The 26015-nt window shown below is 48.6% G+C and overlaps 1 protein-coding gene across 1 annotated transcript; it reads left to right on the forward strand.

The window, feature by feature from the left end:
• The first annotated feature begins 7729 nt into the window (after nt 1–7729).
• LOC129708910 (pepsin A-like) lies at nt 7730–23011 on the forward strand. The gene is made up of 9 exons (XM_055654965.1): nt 7730–8114; nt 9555–9705; nt 11936–12056; nt 14310–14428; nt 16666–16876; nt 18728–18833; nt 19871–20030; nt 21537–21645; nt 22875–23011. Exons 1-9 carry the CDS (start codon nt 8059–8061, stop codon nt 23009–23011), a joined length of 1170 nt encoding a protein of 389 aa, XP_055510940.1. The 5' UTR covers nt 7730–8058.
• Nucleotides 23012–26015: the final 3004 nt, after the last annotated feature.

Consider the following 26015-nt stretch of genomic DNA (forward strand, 5'->3'; position numbering starts at 1 on the left):
GGATTTTAGAACTAATGTTTGAGGTATCCCGCGTGAAAATGAAATGAACATGTTTCCATTAGACAAAAGTTGACAAGAAATGCTGGAGAAACTCAGCGGGTGAGGCAGCATCTATGGAGAAAAAGGCCAGAATAAAAGCTTTATTCTTAGAATAAAGGGGAGGTCATTTAAGACTGAGGTGAGAAGAAAAAACAACCCAGAGAGTTGTGAATTTGTGGAATTCCCGGCCACAGAGGGCAGTGGAGGCCAAGTCACTGGATGGATTTAAGAGAGAGTTAGATAGAGCTCTAGGGGCTGGTGGAGTCAAGGGATATGGGGAGAAGGCAGGCACGGGTTATTGATAGGGGACGATCAGCCATGATCACAATGGCCGAAGGGCCGAATGGCCTCCTCATGCACCTATTTTCTATGTTTCTATGTAAAAGGAGTAGGTGATGTTTCGGGTCGAGACCCTTCTTCAGACTAATGTCGGGGGGGGGGGGGAGGAGAAAGGAAGAGGCGGAGACAGTGGGCTGTGGGAGAGCTGGGAAGGGGAGCGGAAGGAGGGAGAAAGCAGGGACTACCTGAAATTAGAGAAGTCAATGTTCAATGTTCAATGTTCATACCGCTGGGGTGTAAACTACCAAGCAATACGAAACATACGCTGGGACAATAGGTGCAGGCCCAGGTAGAAAGGTCCATTCGGCCCTTCGAGACCGGGCATCCGTCATTCAATATGACTGATGATGAGTATCCGACTGAAGCTAGCGCAGCAACGCCAAGGCTCGGAGCGAGAGGACCACAGTCTAGGCAACGTTTGCGGCTGGACATCAGGGGGGGGGGCAGGGTCTGGTGGAGGCGCCCATCAAAATAAAGAAAGGGATTCCATGCCAGTGGACCACATGAGTGGTGAGGGTGGGGGGGGTAAAATTGTGATTTGGGGAAACTGTATTGAATGTATGTATACCCTCCGAGAATGTCAGATGGAGTTTTGGAAGGATCATAGAAACATAGAAACATAGACAATAGGTGCAGGAGTAGAGGCCATTCGGCCCTTCGAGCCTGCACCATTCGCCATTCAATATGATCATGGCTGATCATCCAACTCAGTATCCCGTACCTGCCTTCTCTCCATACCCCCTGATCCCCTTAGCCACAAGGGCCACATCTAACTCCCTCTTAAATATAGCCAATGAACTAGCCTCAACTACCCTCTGTGGCAGAGAGTTCCAGAGATTCACCACTCTCTGTGTGAAAAAAGTTCTTCTCATCTCGGTTTTAAAGGATTTCCCCCTTATCCTTAAGCTGTGACCCCTTGTCCTGGATTTCCCTAACATCGGGAACAATCTTCCTGCATCTAGCCTGTCCAACCCCTTAAGAATTTTGTAAGTTTCTATAAGATCCCCTCTCAGTCTCCTAAATTCTAGAGAGTACAAACCAAGTCTATCCAGTCTTTCTTCATAAGACAGTCCTGACATCCCAGGAATCAGTCTGGTGAACCTTCTCTGCACTCCCTCTATGGCAATAATGTCCTTCCTCAGATTTGGAGACCAAAACTGTACGCAATACTCCAGGTGTGGTCTCACCAAGACCCTGTACAACAAGATCATGTACTGTATATATTTCTTTCTCGAATAAAGTCTATTTTGAAATAAAAAATAAATACATTTTAAAGTACGGACTGTGCGGAGGTTGTTGGGCAAAGTGGTCGCTGAGTCTACGCTTGGTCTTGCCGATGTACGTCATTGCCTTCCGTATATTTGATCGACTTTGGGCCAGTTCAAACTTCATCTAAGTTGTTATCTTTTTACAAATGTACTTGTGGTTTTCATATCAGTGCGAGGTACTTTAATCTTTAATCTTAATATTTAAAAGCATTAGCTGATGAAGATTAGACAACATGTTTTGTCTGCCATTCTTCCCCAAGGACAATCATACAATCAACATGTTTGGCTGACCTTCATCATCTGGAAAATTATACATAAGATTAAGAGAGGCATAGATAATAGATAAGGTGGGCAGTCCCCCCCCCCCCCCCCCCCCCCCCCCCCCCCCCCCCCCCCCCCCCCCCCCAAGGTGGAACTGTCAAGGACTAGAGGCTTTAGCTTTAAGGTCCCAGGTCAACAAAATAGAGAGAGTACAGAGGAGATTTACTATAATGTTGTCTGGGTTTCAGCAACTAAGTTACAGAGAAAGGTTGAACAAGTTAGGGCTTTATTCTTTGGAGCGCAGAAGGTTAAGGGGGGACTTGATAGAGGTTTTTAAAATGATGAGAGGGATAGACAGAGTTGACGTGGAAAAGCTTTTCCCACTGAGAGTAGGGAAGATTCAAACAAGGGGACATGACTTGAGAATTAAGGGACAGAAGTTTAGGGGTAACATGAGGGGGAACTTCTTTACTCAGAGAGTGGTGGCTGTGTGGAATGAGCTTCCAGTGAAGGTGGTGGAGGCAGGTTCGTTTTTATCATTTTAAAAATAAATTGGATAGTTATATGGACGGGAAGGGAATGGAAGGTTATGGTCTGAGCGCAGGTATATGGGACTAGGGGAGAATATGTGTTCGGCACGGACTAGAAGGGTCGAGATGGCCTGTTTCCGTGCTGTAATTGTTATATGGTTATTATATGGTTATATGTAGGAAGGGTCTGAAGATAGACACAAAATGCTGGAGTAACTCAGTGGGTCAGGCAACATCTCTGGAGAGAAGGAATGGGCGACGTTTCGGGTCGAAACTTTTCTTCAGACTGAGAGTCAGGGGAAGGTGAAACAAGAGATATAGATGTACACCTATATAAGATCACCCCTCATCCTCCTGCGCTCTAAGGAGTAGAGTCCCAGCCTGCTCAACCTCTCCCTATAGCTCAGTCCCTGGAGTCCTGGCAACATCCTCACAAATTTTCTCGAGGAAACGAATTGGTGACATTTTGTGTCAGAACTCATCTTCAGACTGAAAGGTAAAGAAAGATCCCTCTCTATCTTTCAGTCTGAAGAAGGGTCTCGACCCGAATCATCACCTATTCCTTTTCTCCAGAGACGCTACCAGTCCCACTGAGTTACTCCAACTTTTTGTGTCTAACTTTCAACTAAAAGGGGCGAGCGAAAAGGAGATATGCAGGGCAAGGTTCAGTTTTTAGTTTAAACTAAACTAGTCATAGAGTGGTACAGGCCATTCGGCCCAACTTGCCCACACCATCCCACTAGTCACACCTTGGTCCGTATACCTGTCTATATTCCTGTCCAACTGTTTCTTAAACGATGGGAAAGTCCCAGCCTCAACTACCTCATCTGGCAGCTTGTTCCATACACCCACCACCCTTTGTGTGAAAAAGTTACCCCTCGGATTCCTATTAAATCTTTTCCCCTTCACCTTGAACCTATGTCCTCAAATAGTTGAGTTTAGCTTATTGTCACGATCAGTGAGATGTTTTTTTGTTGCTTGCTATCGGGTCAGAGAAAAGACTGTACATGATTACAATCACATCATCCACAGTGTACAGATATAGGATAAAGGGAATAACGTTTAAGTTAAGTTAGTCAGAAAAGTCTGATTAAAGATAGTCCATGGGTCTCCAATGAGGTAGATGGGAGATTAGGATCGCTGTCTAGTTAATGGTAGGGTGGTTCTGGGATGTCAGAACTTTCATATAAAGAAAGACTGGATAGACTCGGCTTGTACTTGCTAGAATTTAGAAGATATAGGGGGGGTCTTATAGAAACTTACAAAATTCTTAAGGGGTTGGACAGGCTAGATGCAGGAAGATTGTTCCCGATGTTGGGGAAGTCCAGGACAAGGGATCACAGTTTAAGGATGAAGGGGAAATCCTTTAGGACTGAGATGAGAAAAACATTTTTCACACAGAGAGTGGTGAATCTGTGGAACTCTCTGCCACAGAGGGTAGTTGAGGCCACACAGTTCATTGGCTATATTTAAGAGGGAGTTAGATGTGGCCCCTGTGGCTAAAGGGATCAGGGGGTATGGAGAGAAGGCAGGTACAGGATACTGAGTTGGATGGTCAGCCATGATCATATTGAATGGTGAATGGTGCAGGCTCGAAGGGCCGAATGGCCTCTACTCCTGCACCTATTGTCTATGTTTCTATGTTTCAGTTGCCTGATAACAGCCGGGAAGAAACTGTCCCTGAATCTGGAGGTGTGTGTGCGTTCGTTTTCACACTTCTGTACCTCTTGCCCGATGGGAGAGGGGAGGAGAGGGGGTGACGGGGGTGAGACTGGTCCTTGATGATGCTGCTGGCCTTGCCGAGGCAGCGTGAGGTGTAGATGGAGGCGATGGAAGGGAGGTTGGTTTGTGTGTGTGACGGTCTGGGCTGCTGGCCTTGCTGAGCCTTCTGAAAATCCAGGTTAAAGCTCGAGGACGTTTAGTCTAGGTTACTTCAGTGGTCCAGCAATGAAACAGGACCTTCGACCATCGGCTCCACGCCGACCATCGATCACCCGCTCACACTAGTTCGATGTATTCCCACTTTCACATCCCCACTGGACATTAGTTCGATTCTGCACGCTCGGGACAATTTGTTGGAACCAACTAACCCGGGATCTCTGGCGCTGTAAGGCAGCAACTCCACCACTCTGGAAGGCCCAACCTACCACCCAAAACTGATAGCATGCAGAACAGTCCAGCACAGGAACAGGCCCTTCAGCCCACAATGTCTGTGCCGAACATGCTGGCAATGAAACTAACCCCCTCTTCCCATGTGACCCATATCCCTCCATTCCCAGCATATACACGTGCGTACTTCAAAGCCTCTTAAACGCCACTGTTGAATCTGCCTCCACCACCACCCCTGGCAGCATGTTCCAGACTCTCACCACCCTCTGTGTAGAAAATCTGTTGTTGATAGTTTAGCTTAGTTTAGTTTAGTTTGGTTTAGTTTAGTTTAGTTTAGTCTATTGTCACGTGTACTGGGATACAGTGACCAGTCAGCGGAAAGACAATACTATGATTACAATCGAGCCATTCACAGTGTACAGATACATGACAATGGAATTATCACGCTCCAGTTATCTGGTTAACATACGATGAGCATTTGTCGGCTCTGGGCCTGTACTCGCTGGAGTTTAGAAGGATGAGGGGGCACCTCATTGAAATTTACCGAATAGCGAAAGGCTTGGATGGAGTGGATGTGGAGAGGATGTTTCCACTAATGGGAGAGTCTAGGACCAGAGGACACAGCCTCAGGATTAAAGGGTGTTCCTTTAGGAAGGCGATGAGGAGGAATATGTCCAAGGGTGGTGAATCTGTGGAATTCTTTGCCACAGAAGGCTGTGGAGGCCAAGTCAGTGGATATTTTTAAGGTAGAGATAGATAGATTTTTGATTAGTACGGGTGTCAGGGGTTATGGTGAGAAGGCAGGAGAATGGGGTTAGGAGGGAGAGATAGAGAGATAGATCATCCAGTCCTCAAACAACTTCATTGGCTTCCCATCTCCCACCGGATCACCTACAAAATCCTGGTCATCACCTACAAAGCCCTCCACCATCTGCCCCCCCCCCCCCCATATCTCACTGACCTCCTCTCCCCCTACCAACCCTCACGGTCCCTCAGATCCATATCAGCCGGTCTCCTCTCCATCCACAAGTCCAACCTCCGCAGTTTTGGGGACAGAGCCTTCTCCAGGGCAGCTCCCAGACTCTGGAACTCCCTCCCCCAACTGATCCGCAATTCCGTGTCCCTCACCATCTTCCAGTCCCGCCTCAAGACCCATCTCTTCACCTCTGCCTATCCTTAGCCCCACGTCCCCCTCCCTTTTCATCTGTGCTTGAATTGCCTCATATTGTGTTTTGAATTGAATTCTGTCTTTACTTTGTGTACTAGTCATGTCTCTACTATTTATTTCATTCCCCTTACATGTTTTTCCTCTACCTGCTAAATTTTTGTAAGGTGTCCTTGAGACTCTTGAAAGGCGCCCATAAATAAAATGTGTTATTATTATTATTATTATTATTATGATTGAATGGTGGAGTAGACTTGATGGTTCTGGACCGCTCTCTGGTTGTGGTGGGATGATTATACACCACACAATATACATCAATAATTTGGATGAAGGGATTCAAAGTAACATTAGCCAATTTGCAGATGACACAAAGCTGGGTGGCAGTGTGAACTGTGAGGAGGATGCTATGAGAATGCAGGGTGACTTGGACAGGTTGGGGGAGTGGGCAGATGCATGGCAGGTGAAGTTTAATGTGGATAAATGTGAGGTTATCCACTTTGGTATAAAAAACAGGAAGGCAGATAACTATCTAAATGGCATCAAGTTGGGAAAAGGGGAAGTACAACGGGATCTGGGGGTCCTTGTTCATCAGTCTATGAAAGTAAGCATGCAGGTACAGCAGGCAGTGAAGAAAGCGAATGTCATGTTGGCCTTTATAACAAGAGGAGTCGAGTATAGGAGCAAAGAAGTCCTTCTGCAGTTGTACAGAGCCCTAGTGAGACCACACCTGGAGTATTGTGTGCAGTTTTAGTCCCCTAATTTGAGGAAGGACATTCTTGCTATTGAGGAAGTGCAGCGTAGGTTTACAAGGTTAATTCCCGGGATGGCGGGACTGTCATATGCTGAGAGAATGGAGCAGCTGGGCTTGTACACTCTGGAGTTTAGAAGGATGAGAGGGAATCTTATTGCAACATATAAGATTGTTAAGGGTTTGGACATGCTAGAGGCAGGAAACATGTTCCCGATGTTGGGGGAGTCCAGAACCAGGGGCCACACAGTTTAAAAATAATGGGTAAGCTATTTAGAACGCGGACGAGGAAACACTTTTTCTCACAGAGAGTTGTGAGTTTGTGGAATTCTCAGAGGGCGGTGGAGGCTGGTTCTCTGGATACTTTCAAGAGAGAGCTAGACAGGCTCGTAAAGATAGCGGAGTCGGGGGATATGGGGAGAAGGCAGGAACGGGGTACTGATTGGGGATGATCAGCCATGATCACATTGAATGGCGGTGCTGGCTCGAAGGGCCGAATGGCCTACTCCTGCACCTATTGTCTATTGTCTAATGATTCAGCTGGAAAGCTACTGACCCTGAATTGGAGGTGTGCGTTTTGACACTTCTGTTCCATTTGCAAAACTGCGTACAGTTTTGGTCTCCAAATCTGAGGAAGGACATTATTGCCATAGAGGGAGTACAGAGAAGTGTTCACCAGACTGATTCATTGGAAGTCAGGACTTTCATATGAAGAAAGACTGGATAGACTCAGCTTGTACTCGCTAGAATTTAGGAGATTGAGGGGGGATCTTATAGAAACTTACAAAATTCTTAAGGGGTTGGACAGGCTGGATGCAGGAAGATTGTTCCCGATGTTTGGGACGTCCAGGACAAGGGGTCACAGCTTAAGGATAAGGGGGAAATCCTTTAGGACCGAGATGAGAAAAACATTTTTCACACAGAAAGTGGTGAATCTGTGGAACTCTCTGCCACAGAAGGTAGTTGAGGCCACACAGTTCATTGGCTATATTTAAGAGGGAGTTAGATGTGGCCCTTGTGGCTAAAGGGATCAAGGGGTATGGAGAGAAGGCAGGTACGGGATACTGAGTTGGATGATCAGCCATGATCATATTGAATGGCGAATGGTGCAGGCTCGAAGGGCCGAATGGCCTACTCCTGCACCTATTTTCTATGTTTCTATGAAAGCTAGGGCATAGGAAATAGGTAACGTTTCGGGCCGAACCCCTTCGGGATTCGGCCCGAAACGTTGCCTATTTCCTTCACTCCATAGCTACTGCTGCACTACTGAGTTGGGATGATCAGCCATGATCATATTGAATGGCGGTGCAGGCTCGAAGGGCCGAATGGCCTCTACTCCTGCACCTATTGTCTATGTTTCAATGTTTCTATTTGCCCGATGGGAGAGGGGGGAAAGAGGGAGTGGCCAAGGGTGCGACACGACCTTGATCGACCTATAACAATTGTGATCGAGCTTGTATTTGCTGATCCGTTATCAGACTCGACAGGCAATGGATAGGATTGTTGGCGTTTGTTATAAAAGCAGAAAATGGAACACCGTCCTCACCCCTGGTCTCAGAAGCACCGCACACCAACGCTCCCATTCAGCTAAGGACCAAAATGAAGTGGTTACTTATTGCATTCGCTTGCTTTCAACTCTCAGAATGTTTGATCAGGTAAGATCTAATATAGTGTGTAGGAAGGAACTGCAGGTGCTGGCTTACACCGAAGATAGACACAAAATGCCGGAGTAACTCAGCGGGACAGGGCAGCATCTCTGTGTAGAAGGGACGGGTGACGTTTCATGTCGAGACTCTTCGTCAGACTCTGATCTATTTCACATTTTCCTTGAGCTTCCTCCCCTTTGATGTCTCATTTTCACACCTTACCCATCTCACTCCTTACTCAGCACTTCTTGATTAGTACAGGAGTCAGAGGCTGTCTATACGGAGTTTGTACGTTCTCTCTGTGACCTTGTGGGTTTCCCCCGGGCGCTCTGGTTACTGCCCATGCTCCAAAGACATGCAGGTTTGTAGTTTAATTGGCTTCTGTGAATTAGACAATAGTAAGTAAGTAAGTAAGTAAGTAAGTTTATTGTCCAAGTATTCACATACAAGGAATTTGCCTTGGTGCTCTGCCCACAAGTAACAACATGACATACAGTGACAGTTACGAATGACTCAAGAAACGCTAAACATTAATAATAATAAAACATTAATGATAAAACACCATTGATCAAGCATGTGAACCAACAAAATACCAAATCAAAGGGAGGCTACAGATTTTTGGCTGTTGAGTAGAGCAACTACTCGTGGATAAAAACTGTTTTTATGTCTGTGGCTGTGGCAGCTTTGATAGTCCGGAGTCGCCTTCCAGAGGGAAGTGATTCAAAGAGTTTGTGGCCATAGGTGAGAGGGGTCAGAGATGATCTTGCCCACTCGCTTCCTGGCCATAGACATTAGACAATAGGTGCAGTAGTAGGCCATTCGGCCCCTCGAGCCAGCACTGCCATTCAATGTGATCATGGCTGATCATCCCCAATCAGTAACCCGTTCCTGCCTTCTCCCCATATCCCCTGACTCCGCTATCTTTAAGAGCGGAATTGTCCCTACAGTGTAGACTAGTGTATGAGGCGATTGCTGGGTGACGAGGTTTCAGTGGTAATTTGGCCTTCTCTAAATTGCCCCTTAGTTCGTCAGGAGTGGATAACATATGAACGGTGTGATCGCTGGTCGGCGCGGACTCGGTGGGCCGAAGGGCCTGTTTCCGTACTGTATCTCTAAACTAAACTAAGCTGAACTAAAGAAAGAAACTGCTAAGGGTTTCGGCCCGAAACGTTGCCTCTTTCCCTCGTCTACCTAACACTTTTGGACACCTAAACTGCAGATGCAGGAAAATCGAAGGTAGTTAAAAGTGCTGGAGAAACTCAGCGGGTGCAGCAGCATCTATGGAGCGAAGGAAATAGGCAACGTTTCGGGACGAAACCCTAAAGGGTTTCGGCCCGAAACGTTGCCTATTTCCCTCGTCTACCTAACACTTTTGGACACCTAGAGAAAGATTATATTTTTTTGCTTCCTGCCAGAAATTGTGATGTGGTTTCATGTCTATGTTTGCAGAATGCCATTGCACAGGGGTAAATCGGTCCGTGATGCGCTGCAGGAACGTGGATTGCTCAAGGACTTCTTGGAGAAACATCCATACAATCCCTACTCCAAGTACATGCGCCCGATCCACGAGGATTCAACCGAAGCCACTGAAACCCTGATCATAAGACCACCTGGACGTGAGTGGACTTCTTTACTTTTTCATATACGTTCATAAGTTCGTAACAGGGTCTTGGTGAGACCACACCTGGAGTATTGCGTACAGTTTTGGTCTCCTAATCTGAAGAAAGACATTCTTGCCATAGAGGGAGTACAGAGAAGGTTCACCAGACTGATTCCTGGGATGTCAGGACTTTCATATGAAGAAAGACTGGATAGACTCGGCTTGTACTCGCTAGAATTTAGAAGATTGAGGGGGGATCTTATAAAAACTTACAAAATTCTTAAGGGGTCGAACAGGCTAGATGCAGGAAGATTGTTCCCGATGTTGGGGAAGTCCAGAACAAGGGGTCACAGTTTAAGGATAAGAGGGAAATATTTTAGGACCGAGATGAGAAAAACATTTTTTTACACAGAGAGTGGTGAATCTCTGGAATTCTCTGCTACAGAAGGCAGTTGAGGCCACAGTTCATTGGCTATATTTAAGTGGGAGTTAGATGTGGCCCTTGTGGCTAAAGGGATCAGGGGGTATGGAGAGAAGACAGGTACAGGATACTGAGTTGGATGATCAGCCATGATCATATTGAATGGCGGTGCAGGCTCGAAGGGCCGAATGGCCTCTACTCCTGCACCTATTTTCTATGTTTCTATGAAAGCTAGGGCATAGGAAATAGGTAACGTTTCGGGCCGAACCCCTTCGGGATTCGGCCCGAAACGTTGCCTATATCCTTCACTCCATAGCTACTGCTGCACTACTGAGTTGGATGATCAGCCATGATCATATTGAATGGCGGTGCAGGCTCGAAGGGGCGAATGGCCTACTCCTGCACCTATTGTCTATGTTTCTAACTGCTAGGAGCAGAATCAGGCCATTTGGCCCATCTACTCCAGGTGTCTGTCTACTGTATCCGCTGTTCCAGGTGACAACTTCTCTACGTCGGCGAGACCAAGCGCAGGCTCGGCGATCTCTTCGCCCAACACCTCTGCTCAGTCCGTCTTAACCGACCTGATCGCCCGGTGGCTCGGCACTTCACCTCCCCCTCCCATTCCCAATCTGACCTTTCTGTCCTGGGCCTCCTCCATGGTCAGAGTGAGGCCCAGCGCAAATTGGAGGAGCAGCGCCTCATATTTCGCTTGGGTAGTTTACACCCCAGCGGTATGAACATTGACTTCTCTAACTTCAGATAGCCCTTGCTTTCCCTCTCTCTCCACCCCCCCCACCCCCCTTCCCAGTTCTCCCACTAGTCTTACTGTCTCCGCCTACATTCTATCTTTGTCCCACCCCCTCCTCATCAGTCTGAAGAAGGGTCTCGACCTGAAACGTCACCCATTCCTTCTCTCCAGAGATGCTGCCTGTCCCGCTGAGTTACTCCAGCATTTTGGGCCTACCTTCAATTTAAACCAGCATCTGCGGGTCTTTCTTACACATTCGGACCATCAAGTCCACTCTGCCATCCAATCGTGGCTGACCTATCCCTCCCTCTCGACCCCATTCACCGACCTTCGCCCCATAACCCCTGACACCCGAACTAATCGATTGCTCGATTGTAATCATGTCTTGTCTTTCCACTGACTGGGTGTCAGTGGTTATGGGGAGAAGGCAGGAGAATGGGGTTAGATGGGAGAGATAGATCAGCCATGATTGAATGGCGGAGTAGATGGGCCGAATGGCCTAATCCTGCTCCTATCTCTTATGATCTTATGATCAGGTAGAACGAAGGCAGAGATACAGAGTGTAGAATATAGTTCTCAGCATCGTAGCGCATCAGTTCCAGAGACAAAGTCCAATGTCCGCAATGGGGTAGAGGTGAATCGGACAGTACCCTAGCTTATGGAAGGGCCGTTCAGAAGCCTGATTGCAGAGGGGAAGAAGCTGTTCCTGAGTCTGGTGGTGCGCGCTCCAAGCTTCTGTACCTTCTGCCGGACGGGAGCGGGGAGAAGCAGGAATGACCGGGGCGGGACAGGGACAAGTCTTTGATTCTGTCGGCTGCTTTTCTGAGGCAGCGTGAAGTGTAGATGGAGTCAATGGTGGGGAGTGTGAACTTATGAACCAGCATGCAACAAAAAGCTTTTCACTGTACCTCGGTACATGTGACAATAAACAAGAATCTGTCAATCACTGCCGTAAAAATATCCACTGACCTGGCCTCCACCGCCGTCTGTGACAAAGAATCCCACAGATTCACCACCCTCTGACTAAACATATTCCTCCTCATCTCCTTTCTTTTCTTTACCAGCTGTCCTATTTTGGAACGATTAGTATCGGCACTCCGCCTCAGAGTTTCACCGTGATATTCGACACGGGCTCGTCCAACTTGTGGGTGCCATCCACTTACTGCTCCAGCCCACCATGCCGTGAGTACAAGCAATTATACATTCCAAAATGTCACTCCCGGTTACGTTTGCATGCATGCATTTCGTTGTCCCTGTACTGTACACTGACAATGACAATTAAAATTGAATCTGAATCTGAATCTGAATCAGATATCATGGAAACATAGACAGTAGGTGCAGGAGTCGGCCATTCGGCCCTTCCAGCCAGCACCACCATTCAATATGATCATGGCTGATCATCCACAATCCTGCTTTCTCCCCATATCCCTTGATTCCATTAGCCCCAAGAGCTAAATCTAACTCTCTCTTGAACACATCCGGGGAATTGGCTTCTGCTGCCTTGCACGAGGTTGCTTAATTTTACATCTGCCCTGCACTGAGCACTATTTATCCAATCTTTTAACTGGTAGTTTTAGCCTCGTTTAGAGATACAGCGAGGAAACATGCCCTTTGGCCCACCGAGTCCGCATCGACCAGCGATCCCCGCACAATAACACAAGCCAGAACCAGGGGCCACAGTTTAAAAATAAGGGGTAAGCCATTTAGAACGGAGATGAGGAAACACTTTTTCTCACAGAGAGTTGTGAGTCTGTGGAATTCTCTGCCTCAGAGGGCGGTGGAGGCCGGTTCACTGGATACTTTCAAGAGAGAGCTAGATAGGGCTCTTAAAGATATCAGAGTCAGGGGATATGGGGAGAAGGCAGGAACGGGGTACTGATTGGAGATGATCACAGCCATGGTCACATTGAATGGCGGTCGGTGCTGGCTCGAAGGGCCGAATGGCCTAGTCCTGCACCTATTGTCTATTGTCTATTGTCTAAACCTACACACACCGGGGACAATTTACACTTTTACCAAGTGTACAAACTGCACGTCTTTGGAATGTGGGAGGAGCCCAAAGATCCCGGAGAAAACCCACTCGGTCACGAGGAGAACGTACAAACTCCCGTAGACGGGATGGAACCCGGGTCTCTGGCGTTGCAAGCGCAGTAAGGCAGCAACTCTATCGATGCGCCACTATGCTGTACTCCAGCATGTTGTGTCTATATTGGGTGTAAACCAGCATCTGCAGTTCCTCACTACAGAGGAAGAGCCACTACCTCATCGCGCCAGAGACCCGCCACCCTCTGAGTGAAAACCTGAGTCTCCTCCACGGCCAGAGTGAGTCCCACGGCAAATTGGAGGAGCAGCACCTCATACTTCACTTGGGTAGTTTACACCCCAGCGGTATGAACATTGACTTCTCCAATTTCAGGTAGTCCCTGCTTTCTCCCTCCTTCCCCTCCCCTTCACAGCTATCCCAGACCTGAACCACCTACTCAGGGGAAATCTATCCCACCCACGAACCTGCACTCTCGTGTTGGTGATAGGATGGTTTGGCTGCCTGATAGCATTTAGGGTCAAGTCCCTTCGCATCCTATCCATGCTCTCCGGAGATGCTGAAGATAGACACCAAAAGCCAGGGCAACTCAGCGGGTCAGACAACATCTCTGGAGAAAAGGAATAGGTGACGTTTCGGCTCGAGAAACATCTTCAGACTGCGTCCCCCCAGACTGAAGAAGGGTCTCAACCCAGAACGTTACCTCTCCCTTTCCTCCAGGGACGATGCCTGTGACCAACCCGTTGAGTTAAGGGCCTGTCCCACTTGCATGCGTCTGGCGCGACCCAACGTGGTCGCTTGAGGCGTAAGGGCCGCCCGCGCGGGGCCGGTCCCACTTCCAAGCGCGGAGGCGTATGGAGTTGTGCAGGGCTGGTCCCGAAAATCCCGCACTGTCCGAAAATTCCGCGCGCCAACGGCCTGTCGTCCCGCAGGCGCATTGAGGGCGTACGCAGCGTCTTGACGGCGTACGCCTAGCACATGGCGTTGCGCGATGATGTCACCGCCCGGCGCCCAAATTCAGTCGGCCCGCCTCCTGCCCCGCTGATCGGTGAGTATGACGTAAATTACGTCACGCGCGTACTTACCGTGTACGTTGCGCGTACTTACCGCGATCTCAGCACGGACTCTGGTCGCGCCAAACGCATGCAGTCACGTGCAAGACGGGCAGGCCCTTTACTCCGGCTTTTTGTGTCTATCTTCGGTTTAAACCAGCATCTGCAGTTCCTTCCTGCAACTCACCAGGGATGATGCCTGGCCCGCTGAGTTACTCCAGCACTTTGTGTGGGGGTTTTTTTTTTTGTAAACCAACATCTGCAGTTCCTTGTTATCTATTCTTGCTCTTTCGAGGTGCGATCTTTAATATTATTTGGATACGACGTGCTTTATCTTTGCAGGGAACCATCCCAGGTTCGATTCAAGTGCATCCTCAACATTTCAGATGTCGCGGCAATACGTGTCCATCCAGTACGGAACAGGCAGTATGACTGGGGTACTCGGGTACGACACTGTCAGGGTAAGTCCAGACCTGAACCAACTACTCGCCCACTGTGTGCGCAGCCCAGATGCATCCTAGTAAAATTATAAAAGGACTGGACAAGCTAGACGCAGGAAAAATGTTCCCAATGTTGGGCGAGTCCAGAACCAGGAGCCACACACAGTCTTAGAATAAAGGGGAGGTCATTTAAGACTAAGGTGAAAAAAAACTTTTTCACCCACAGAGTTGCGAATTTATGGAATTCCCTGCCACAGAGGGCAGTGGAGGCCAAATCACTGGATGGATTTAAGAGAGAGTTAGATAGAGCTCTAGGGGCTAGTGTAGTCAAGGGATATGGGGAGAAGGCAGGCACGGGTTATTGATAGGGGACGATCAGCCATGATCACAATGAATGGCGGTGCAGGCTCGAAGGGCCGAATGGCCTCCTCCTGCACCTATTTTCTCTGTTTCTATGTTACTATGTAGTCCTCAGACATCGACACAATGATCTGTATAACTTATCAAAGGTAGACAAAAATGCTGGAGAAACTCAGCGGGTGAGGCAGCATCTATGGAGAGAAGGAATAGGCGACGTTTCGGGTCGAGACCCTTCTTCAGACTGATGTGGGGGGGGCAGGAAGAAGAAAGGAAGAGGCGGAGACAGTGGGCTGTGTGGGGGAGCTGGGAAGGGGAGGGGATAGAGGGAGAAAGCAGGGACTACCTGAAATTGGAGAAGTCAATGTTCATACCGCTGGGGTGTAAACTACCCAAGCGGAATATGAGGTGCTGCTCCTCCAATTTGCGGTGGGACTCACTCTGGCCATGGAGGAGGCCCAGGACAGAAAGCGCTGAGATCAGGTTGGTTATTGCGAACCGTGCGGACGTGTTGGGTGAAGCGATCACCGAGCCTGCGCTTGGTCTCACCGATGTAGAGCAGTTGACACCTAGAGCATTAGCATGTAACTATACACTGTATATGGCTCGATTGTAATCATGTGGAGGAAGGAACTGCAGGTGCTGCTTTAAACTGAAGATCGACACAAAGTGTTGGAGTAATTCAGCGGGACAGGCAGCATCTCTGGAGAGAAGGAATGGGCGACGTTTCGGGTCGAGAAATGCCACCCGGCCGTCTCGGGTCTGAAGAAGGGTCTCGTCCCAGAAAATCACCCATTCCTTCTCTCCAGAGACACTGCCTGTCCCGCTGCATTTAGTGTCTACCTTCGATTGTAATCATGTATTGTCTTTCCGCTGACTGGTTAGCACGCAACAGAAGTTTTTCACTGTACCTCGGTACATAGAAACATAGAAACATAGAAAATAGGTGCAGGAGTAGAGGCCATTCGGCCCTTCGAGCCTGCAACACCAATTCAATATGATCACAGCTGTTCATCCAACTCAGTATCCTGTACCTGCCTTCTCTCCATACCCCCTGATCCCTTTAGCCACAAGGGCCACATCTAACTCCCTCTTAAATATAGCCAATGAACTGTGGCCTCAACTACCTTCTGCGGAAGAGAATTCCACAGATTTACCACTCTCTGTGTGAAAAAAGTTTTCCTCATCTCGGTCCTAAAAGACTTCCCCTTTATCCTTAAACTGTGTCCCCTTGTTCTGGACTTCCCCAACATCGGGAACAATCTTCCTGCATCTTGCCTGTCCAACCCCTTAAGAATTTTGTAAGTTTCTATAAGATCCCCCCCTCAATCTTCTAAATTCTAGCGAGTACAAGCCGAGTCTATCCAGTCTTTCTTCATATGAAAGTCCTGACATCCCAGGAATCAGTCTGGTGAACCTTCTCTGTACTCCCTCTACGGCAAGAATGTCCTTCCTCAGATTAGGAGACCAAAACTGTACGCAATACTCCAGGTGTGGTCTCACCAAGACCCTGTACAACTGCAGTAGAACCTCCCTGCTCCTAGACTCAAATCCTCTATGGCAAGAATGTCTTTCCTCAGATTAGGAGACCAAAACTGTACGCAATACTCCAGGTGTGGTCTCGCCAAGACCCTGTAGAACTGCAGTAGAACCTCCCTGCTCCTATACTCAAATTCTTTTGCTATGTACACGTGACAATAAACTAAACTAAACAACTCGTTGCATCAGAGAGTAATAAATACAGCACAGGATTCTCCAGTGATGCTGCCTGTCCCGCTGAGTTACTCCAGCATTTAGTGTCTATCTTCGGTGTAAACCACCATCTGCAGTTCCTTCCTGCACATTCTTATCGGTGACGGTGACCAGCAGAAATCATTGAAAGGGTTCCCTCTCTCATTCAGGTGTCTGGTATTGACATAACTCACCAGGAGTTTGGTTTGAGCATGACCGAGCCGGGCACGTTCCTGTACTACGCCAAGTTTGACGGGATTCTGGGCTTGGCCTACCCGAACATCGCCTCGTCTGGAGCCACGACCGTCTTTGACAACATGATGACCCAGCGCCTGGTGGACGAGCCCCTGTTCGCTTTCTACTTGACCAGGTACGACACTGGTAACTCTTCTCTCCCACCGGAGCAGAGAATCACCTGGCGAAGCTACGGGGACGGCTCGGTCACCGTGGGCGGCACGGTGGCGCAGCGGTAGAGTTGCCCGCTCACGACGCCGGAGACCCGGGTTCGATCCTGACCAACGGTGCTGTCTGTACGGAGTTTGCACGTTCTCCCCGTGACCTGCGTGGGTTTTTTCTGACATCTTCAGTTTCTTCCCACACTCCAAAGACCTGCCGGTTTGTAGGTCTGAAGAAGGGTTTCGGCCCGAAACGTTGCCTATTCTACTAAGCAACTAAGTTACAGAGAAAGGTTGAACAAGTTAGGGCTTTATTCTTTGGAGCGCAGAAGGTTAAGGGGGGACCTGATAGAGGTCTTTAAAATGATGAGAGGGATAGACAGAGTTGATGTGGACAAGCTTTTCCCATTGAGAATAGGGAAGATTCAAACAAGAGGACATGACTTCAGAATTAAGGGACAGAAGTTTAGGGGTAATATGAGGGGGAACTTCTTTACGCAGAGAGTGGTGGCGGTGTGGAATGAGCTCCCAGTGGAAGTGGTGGAGGCAGGTTCATTGGTATCATTTAAAAATAAATTGGATAGGCATATGGATGAGAAGGGAATGGAGGGTTATGGTATGAGTGCAGGCAGGTGGGACTAAGGGGAAAAAAATTTGTTCGGCACGGACTTGTAGGGCCGAGATGGCCTGTTTCCATGCTGTAATTGTTATATGGTTATATGGTTAATCCCTCGTTCCATAGATGCTGCTGCACCCGCTGAGTTTCTCCAGCATTTTTGTCTACCTTCGATCTTTCCAGCATCTGCAGTTCCTTCTTAAACATCAGTCTAGACCTGAATCACTAGCCATGTCTCTGTCATAGAGCTACAACTTCTCAGCCACATAGAGCGTAGACATTTGCTGCATTTTTGAGCCTTAAAAGCATTTTAATTTTGCAATTATGTTGGAAGGAACTGCAGATGCTGGTTTAAACAAATTTAGAAGATTGAGGGGGGGATCTTATAGAAACATATAAAATTCTTAATGGGTTGGACAGGCTAGATGCAGGAAGATTGTTCCCGATGTTGGGGAAGTCCAGAACAAGGGGTCACACAGTTTAAGGATAAGGGGGGAATTCTTTTAGGACCGAGATGAGAAAAACATTTTTCACACAGAGAGTGGTAAATCTGTGGAATTCTCTGCCACAGAAGGTAGTTGAGTCCACAGTTCATTGGCTATATTTTAGAGGGAGTTAGATGTGGCCCTTGTGGCTAAAGGGATCAGGGGGTATGGAGAGAAGGCAGGGACAGGATACTGAGTTGGATGATCAGCCATGATCATATTGAATGGCGGTGCAGGCTCGAAGGGCCGAATGGCCTCTACTCCTGCACCTATTTTCTATGTTTCTATGAAAGCTAGGGCATAGGAAATAGGTAACGTTTCGGGCCGAACCCCTTCGGGATTCGGCCCGAAACGTTGCCTATTTCCTTCGCTCCATAGCTACTGCTGCACTACTGAGTTGGATGATCAGCCATGATCATATTGAATGGCGAATGGTGCAGGCTCGAAGGGCCGAATGGCCTCTACTCCTGCCCCTATTTTCTGCGTTTCTATGTTTCTAAACGGAGGACAGACACAGCGAGTGACACAGAGTGCTGGAGTAACTCAGCGGGTCAGGCAGCATCTCTGGAGGACAAGGACGGGCGACGTTTCGTGTCGGAACCTGTGTTTGGCTCCAGATGCCAACGTCTCTGCAGTATTTTTGTGACTCAGCCGGAGGATGTGGCCTTTGTCTGACGAGGCCGTGGGGAAGATTCCGCATTTGTAACTCATTTCCAACCTTTGGTTTGCAGAGGAGGCAGTGGGTCTGGGAGTGAGGTTGTGTTCGGTGGAGTCGACCCAAACCATTACACCGGGCAGATCCACTGGGTTCCTGTAACCAGACAGGAAGGCGTGTACTGGGCAAATCCTCGTGGACATGCCGTTTCTGGTAAGGACAAGTGTCGCAGAGCCATTGGCATGCGGTCAAAAATAGGCCATTTGGCCGGGTGATGCCCACACTCTTGGTGTTAGAGCCCCCCTGCGCTGAGTCCCGCGGCCATTCCCAGCCGCGCGGGGGCATGTTTGGCCCCGCTCCAGGAGCTCTTCAAACCCGCAACTCGGGCGGGGGAAGTCGCCGTTGCGAGAGCCCTGAAAAGCGGTCTCCCTCCAGCCGCGGGCTCCTCACAGACCTGCCGTTGGGGGTCCTTGCTCGAAGGGCCGAATGGCCCACTCCTGCACCTATTGTCTATTGTCTAAACCTTTTCTAATCATGTACCTGTGCGGCCCCCAAAATTCTTGACGAGAAAATGAGGGAGAGTTGTTTCCCCCCCCCCCTCCCACCCCACCCCCACCCCCCCACACACACACCCCCAAAAATGCCATACATTAGTCAATCATAGAGTGATACAGCGTGGAAACAGGCCCTTCGGCCCAACTTGCCCCCGCCGACCAACATGCCCCATCTACACTTGTCCCACCGGCCTGTGTTTGGCCCCATATCCCAATAGACAACAGACAACAGACAATAGGTGCAGGAGTAGGCCATTTGGCCATTCAATGTGATCATGGCTGATCATCCCCAATCAGTACCCCGTTCCTGCCTTCTCCCTATAATCCCCTGACTCCGCTATCTTTAACAACCCTATCCAGCTCTCTCTTGAAAGCATCCAGAGAACCGGCCTCCACCGCCCTCTGAGGCAGAGAATTCCACAGACTCACAACTCTCTGTGAGAAAAAGTGTTTCCTCGTCTCCGTTCTAAATGGCTTGCTCCTTATTCTTAAATTTTAAACTCCCTCTAAGCCGTTTCAATCCATCTACCTGTCCAAATGTCGGTGTTGATGTTGGGATGGTCCCTGCCTCAACTAACTCCTCCAGCAGCTCGTTCCACACACGCGCACGCTCTAAGCGAACGTGTTCCGATTAAATCTCACCCCGCCCCCCCTCCACACCTCCAACGTGTGTGTTTGTTCACAGCGTGAAGATCAACGGGCAGGTGGTGGCGTGCCAAGATGGATGCCAGGCCATTGTCGACACGGGCACCTCCCTCCTCACGGGTCCCAGCTACGCCATCGGCACAATCCAGCGCATGATCGGGGCGAGCCAGCAATCCAATGGCATGGTAAACCAATCTTCCGTTAGCTGGTGCTGTCTGTACGGAGTTTGCACGTTCCTCCCCGTGACCTGCGCGGGTTTCCTCCCACCATTCGTGGGTTAATTGGTCAGTACGGGGCGTCTGCGATTAGGGGGGGAAGGACAGAAGAATGGTGTTGAAGGATAGATCAGCCATGATTGAATGGCGGAGTGGACTTGAAGGGCCGAATGGCCTCATTCTGCTCCCAGAACCGATGAACTTGTGAGTTCAAGAAGGAACTGCAGATGCTGGAAAATCGAAGGTACGCAAAAATGCCGGAGAAACTCAGCGGGTGCAGCAGCATCTATGGAGCGAAGGAAATAGGCGACGTTTCGGGCCGAAACCCTTCCGGGTTTCGGCCCGAAACGTTGCCTATTTCCAGAAGGGTTTTGGGTCGAAACGTTGCCTATTCCTTCGCCCCATAGATGCTGCTGCACCCGCTGAGTTTCTCCAGCATTTCCATGAACTTATGAATTGGCTTTTGTAAAATGTCGCTAGTGTGTCAGATAGACCTAGTGTATGGGCAATCACTGGTCGGTGTGGGCTCGATGGGCCGAAGGGCCTGTTTCCACATTGTATCTCTAAACTGGGGGTCAAGGACAGAGCCCTGTTTCCACCAATCTGTCCCCCCACCAAGCACAAGAAGCGCAAGACGCTAGATAGGGCTCTTAAAGAGGACAAGAGGACAAACAAGAGGACATGACTTCAGAATTAAGGGACAGAAGTTTAGGGGTAATATGAGGGGGAACTTCTTTACTCAGAGAGTGGTAGCGGTGTGGAATGAGCTTCCAGTGGAAGTGGTGGAGGCAGGTTCATTGGTATCATTTAAAAATAAATTGGATAGGCATATGGATGAGAAGGGAATGGAGGGTTATGGTATGAGTGCAGGCAGGTGGGACTAAGGGAAAAAATAGTTGTTCGGCACGGACTTGTAGGGCCGAGATGGCCTGTTTCCGTGCTGTAATTGTTATATGTTATTATTATATGGTAAAGACAGCGGAGTCAGGGGATAGGGGGGAGACGGCAGGAACGGGGTACTGATTGGGGATGATCAGCCATGATCACATTGAATGGCGGTGCTGGCTCGAAGGGCCGAATGGCCTCTACTCCTGCACCTATTGTCTATTGTCTATTGTTTATTGACCCACTGAGTTCCTCCAGCACTTTGTGTCTATCCATAGTCTATTGCCTATTGAAGCAGACAAACAGAAAATGTAATCAGGAGGACCGTGAAACTCGTCGGAGAACTAGGGTGAGGGGAGGGACAGAGAGAGAGGGAAATCAAGGCTTACTTGAAGTTAGAGGAATCACCATTGGTACCGCTGGTGTGTAAGATGCCTAACCCCCTTCGCCTCCTGAGCTTCAAGGAATAAAGTTCCAGCCTGCCTTTGAGACACGGTTTCCTGGAGAGAAGGAGTGGGTGACGTTTCGGGTCCAGACTCTTCGTCAGACTGATGGAGATCATTGCTAAACGATGTATGTTTTGTTTCACAGGCCATGGTGGACTGCAGGTATCTCCCCCGCATGCCTTATGTGACCTTTACCATCAATGGCGTTGACTTCCCCCTGCCGCCATCTGCCTATGTGCTCCAGGTAAGCTCCGCACACGAGACTTTACACTTTACACTTTAAATATTTGATGTCTCCTCTCTGCCTAACCCTTTAAATAGGCACAAGATGCTGGAGTAACTCAACGGGACAGGCAGCATCTCTGGAGAGAAGGAACGAGTGATGCTTCAGACTCTGGAATAGGGTCTCGACTTGGAACGTCACCTATTCCTTTCTCTCCAGAGACGCTGCCCGTCCCACTAAGTTACTCCAGAATGTCATGTTTATCTTCTATAATGCAATACGATACAATATAATCATACTTTATTAGCCAAGTACGTTTTGCAACATACGAGGAATTTGATTTGTCGTAGTCACACCAATAAAAAGCAACAAAACACACAAAATTAATTTTAACATAAACATCCACCACAGTGACCCCTCCACATTCCTCACTGTGATGGAAGGCCCAAAAAGGCCCAATCTCTTCCCTTCTGTGTTCTCCCGTGGTCGGGTGGCCTCGAGCCTTCCGTTGACAGGACGATCTTGGCTCCCGTAGTCAGTGGCGGTCGGGCGCTCCACATCGGGGCGATCAAGCTCCTGCATCGGGGGGGAATCTCACCTCCCCCGCGCTGAGCCATCGGACCCCGGGTCGGGGCTGGTCGAAACCTTCTGTGTCGTTTGGAGCTTCCCGACATCTACGGGTCTCTACCCAAGACTGCGAGCTCCTCGATGCTAAACTCCAGGAAAGCAAGGATCAGAGTTACCATTAACACACAAAGCACGTGCCATAACATCGGGATAAGCTCCGGAGTAAACCGGCATCTGCAGTTCCTTCCAAAGATCCTCTAGCGGAGCAAGATAGACCACTCCTGCTAAATGCAATGGGCTGACGTGTAGTACGCAACGGAGTGGAACGTGGGCCTTTTGTTCATCCATTTCAGTAACCTGACCTGACCCGACCCGACCCGACCCGACCCGACCTGCAGTGTAATCAACGTTGCGGGGGAACAGTTTGTGTTAATAAATTATAATTCTGAAAATGAAGAGAAGATTTTTACCAAAGAACTTTTATTTTTACGAGGATGTTTCCGTAACCGGTTTCCGTCTCCGCACTAGTATCTTTGCCCCGCTACGGGATCTTTGGTGCGGAGACGGAAGCCGGTTACGGAAATGGGGCCGGAAATTCCCCACGAATAGTATCTTTGGTTCCTCCCGACACGTTCATTTACCCTTTTGAACTTTGATCTGTTTTCTTGCAGAGGGAATACAATGGCCAGGAAAGCTGCACCAGTGGCTTTGCCTCCATGTCTTTGGGAGGAGGTGAGGAGCTGTGGATTCTTGGCGATGTCTTCATTGGAGAATATTATTCCATCTTCGACAGGGGAACCAACCGCGTGGGTTTAGCGCGGGCTGCTTGAAGTCACTGCGCACCCCTCCACCCCCCCCCCAAGTTACAAATCTCCCCCCCCCCCATCACTAGCGATCACAAACACAACGGCCAATTCAGCGGCTGCACCAATAATTCCAGTAATTGTAAATATTAATTGTATACGTTGATAACACACTCGTACTGAACTGAAGAGGTGGCCACGACACCTGGGAAATGAGCGTTGCAGATTATCATGAAGAATAAATGGAGAATATATGGAAATAAATATTGAAATATCATTTTAATATCCTTGTGTTGTCTTATTGCACCTGTGTGACTGGCGTATGATGAGAGAATGGATCGACTGGGCTTCTATTCACTGGAATTTATACGGATGAGAGAGGATCTTATAGAAACATTCTTCAGGGATGGGACAGGCAAGATGCAGGAACAATGTTCCTCGTGTTGGGGGAGTCCAGAACTAGGGGCCACAGTTTAAGAATAAGGGGTAGGCCATTTCAAAGATTTCAAAAATTGATTTTTATTTTTTATTTTTGTTAGAAGTAAGTAGAATAAGACTGGATAGACTCGGCTTGTACTCGCTAGAATTTAGGAGATTGAGGGGGGGGGGGGGATCTTATAGAAACTTACAAAATTCTTAAGGGGTTGGACAGGCTAGATGCAGGAAGATTGTTCCCGACGTTGGGGAAGTCCAGGACAAGGGGTCACAGCTTAAGGATAAGGGGGAAATCCTTTAGGACTGAGATGAGGAAAACATTTTTCACACAGAGAGTGGTGAATCTGTGGAATTCTCAGAAGGTAGTTGAGGCCACAGTTTTTGGCTATATTTAAGAGGGAGTTAGATGTGGCTAAAGGGATCGGGGGGGTATGGAGAGAAGGCAGGTACAGGATACTGAGTTGGATGATCAGCCATGATCATATTGAATGGCGGTGCAGCCTCGAAGGGCCGAATGGCCTCTACTCCTGCACCTATTGTCTATGTTTCCATGTTTCTAATAATGTGGCACCACTGCACCTAATAGTTATTGACATATTACATTTCATATACAACTTCTTATTTTTAATTTAATTATAAAACAGGATTAAGGATGAAAAGCGTAGAAAAATATAAATTATCGTAGCGATTGTTGCGTGAGATAGTAAGAAGAGAGGAGGACACGGAAAGGTACAGACAGAAGAATGGAGAAGAGAGAGAGATAGAAAAGAAGAAATAGAAAGAGAAAGAGAGAGAAACGGAGTGAGGAAAAAAAGCAGATTGAAAGAGATATACCTGTTTAATGTTCTTGGCCACCCGTCACCTGATTCCTGAAGGCCTTTTATTGTTACGTGTACCAATTAAGGTACAGTGATATGTTAATTACCATACAGCCACACAAAAAAAGTAACAAGACACACAACTACATAAAAGTTAACGTAAACTTCCACCACAGCGGTTGAAGCCTCCGCATCGGGGCGATTGAAACTCCTGTGTCGGGGTGATCGAAACTCCCGTGTCGGGCTGATCGAAAGAGCGGTCAAAGCTCGTGCCGCTTGGTCTTCCCAAAGTCAGTCACTGACCAGAGACCGCGTGCTGAGCGATGGGCAGTCCGCATGCACCCACGGGGGAGCTCGCGGAAGTCACGCTCCAGCAAAGGCCGCCAACTCCTCGATATTAGGCCGCAGTGTTTTTGCTTGTGGGCGGAGGGAGCACCAAGGCAAATTCCTTGTATGTGAATACTTGGCCAATGAACTTACTTACTTACTTACTTACTTACCCTTCCAAATCTCGCGTTTCCCTCTCCCCTGACCCTCAGTCTGAAGAAGGGTCTCGGCCCGAACTGCCATTTACTTCTCTCCAGAGATGCCATGCCGCCTGTCCCGCTGATGCAGGAAAATTGTTCCCAATGTTGGGCGAGTCCAGAACCAGGGGCCACACACAGTCTTAGAATAAAAGGGAGGCCATTTAAGACTGAGGTGAGGAAAAAACGTTTTCACCCAGAGAGTTGTGAACCTGTGGAATTCCCTGCCACAGAGGGCAGTGGAGGCCAAATCACTGGATGGATTTAAGAGAGAGTTAGATAGAGCTCTAGGGGCTAGTGGAGTCAAGGAATATGGGGAGAAGGCAGGCACGGGTTATTGATTGGGGACGATCACAATGAATGGCGGTGCTGGCTCGAAGGGCCGAATGGCCTCCTCCTGCACATATTTTCTAATGAGTTACTCCAGCATCTTGTGCCGAACTCCCATAACGCAAAGGACATCTCTAACAGAATTACTATTAAAACACAAAGTACGTGTTATAACATCAGGATAAGTGCTGTACCAAGAAAACCAATCCCATTGCGAAAAGAAGTATCTAAACTACTTAAGGGCCTGTCCCACTTGGCGAATTTTTCAGCGACTGCCGGCATCATATCAGTGTCGCCAAAAGATTTTAAACATTTCAAAATCCAACCACGACAAAAAAAATGTGGATCTGTGGAATTCTCCGCCACAGAAGGCTGTGGAGGCCAATTCACTGGATGTTTTCAAGAGAGAGTTAGATAGAGCTCTTAGGGCTAACGGAATCAAAGTGATATGGGGAAAGAGCAGGAATGAGGTACTGATTTTAGATCATGAGCCATTTTCATATTGAATGGCGCTGCTGGCTCGAAGGGCCGAATGGCCTACTCCTGCACCTATTTTCTATGTTTCTATGCTTCAATGAAACCAAAGATCTCGGAGAAAACCCACGCAGGTCACGGGGAGAACGTGCATGCTCCGTACAGACAGCGCCCGTGGTTGGGATCGGACCCATGCACTGTAAGGCAGCAACCCTACCACTGCACCACTGCAGAATCTGTCAATTACTGCCTTAAAAATACCCACTGAACCTGAGGGGGTAACTGTTTCACCCAGAGTGTGGTTGGTCTATGGAACGAGCTGCCAGAGGAGGTAGTTGAGGCAGGTACATTGCTATAACAGCATTCAGTTTAGAGATACAGCGTGGAAACAGGCCCTTTGGCCCACCGAGTCCGTGCCGGCCGACCAGTTCTATCCTACACACTGGGAAC

The sequence above is a fragment of the Leucoraja erinacea genome, chromosome 24 (assembly GCF_028641065.1).
Source record: "Leucoraja erinacea ecotype New England chromosome 24, Leri_hhj_1, whole genome shotgun sequence".
Taxonomy (NCBI): Eukaryota; Metazoa; Chordata; class Chondrichthyes; order Rajiformes; family Rajidae; genus Leucoraja; species Leucoraja erinaceus.

What these genes read in the sequence shown, in the direction of transcription:
- LOC129708910 (XM_055654965.1), top strand. Translation starts at nt 8,059, where the DNA reads ATGAAGTGGTTACTTATTGCATTCGCTTGCTTTCAACTCTCAGAATGT. An exon ending in CTCTCAGAATGTTTGATCAG is followed by an intron (nt 8,115 to 9,554) that starts GTAAGATCTAAT and finishes CTATGTTTGCAG; the next exon opens with AATGCCATTGCACAGGGGTA. An exon ending in TCGGGTACGACACTGTCAGG is followed by an intron (nt 14,429 to 16,665) that starts GTAAGTCCAGAC and finishes TCTCTCATTCAG; the next exon opens with GTGTCTGGTATTGACATAAC.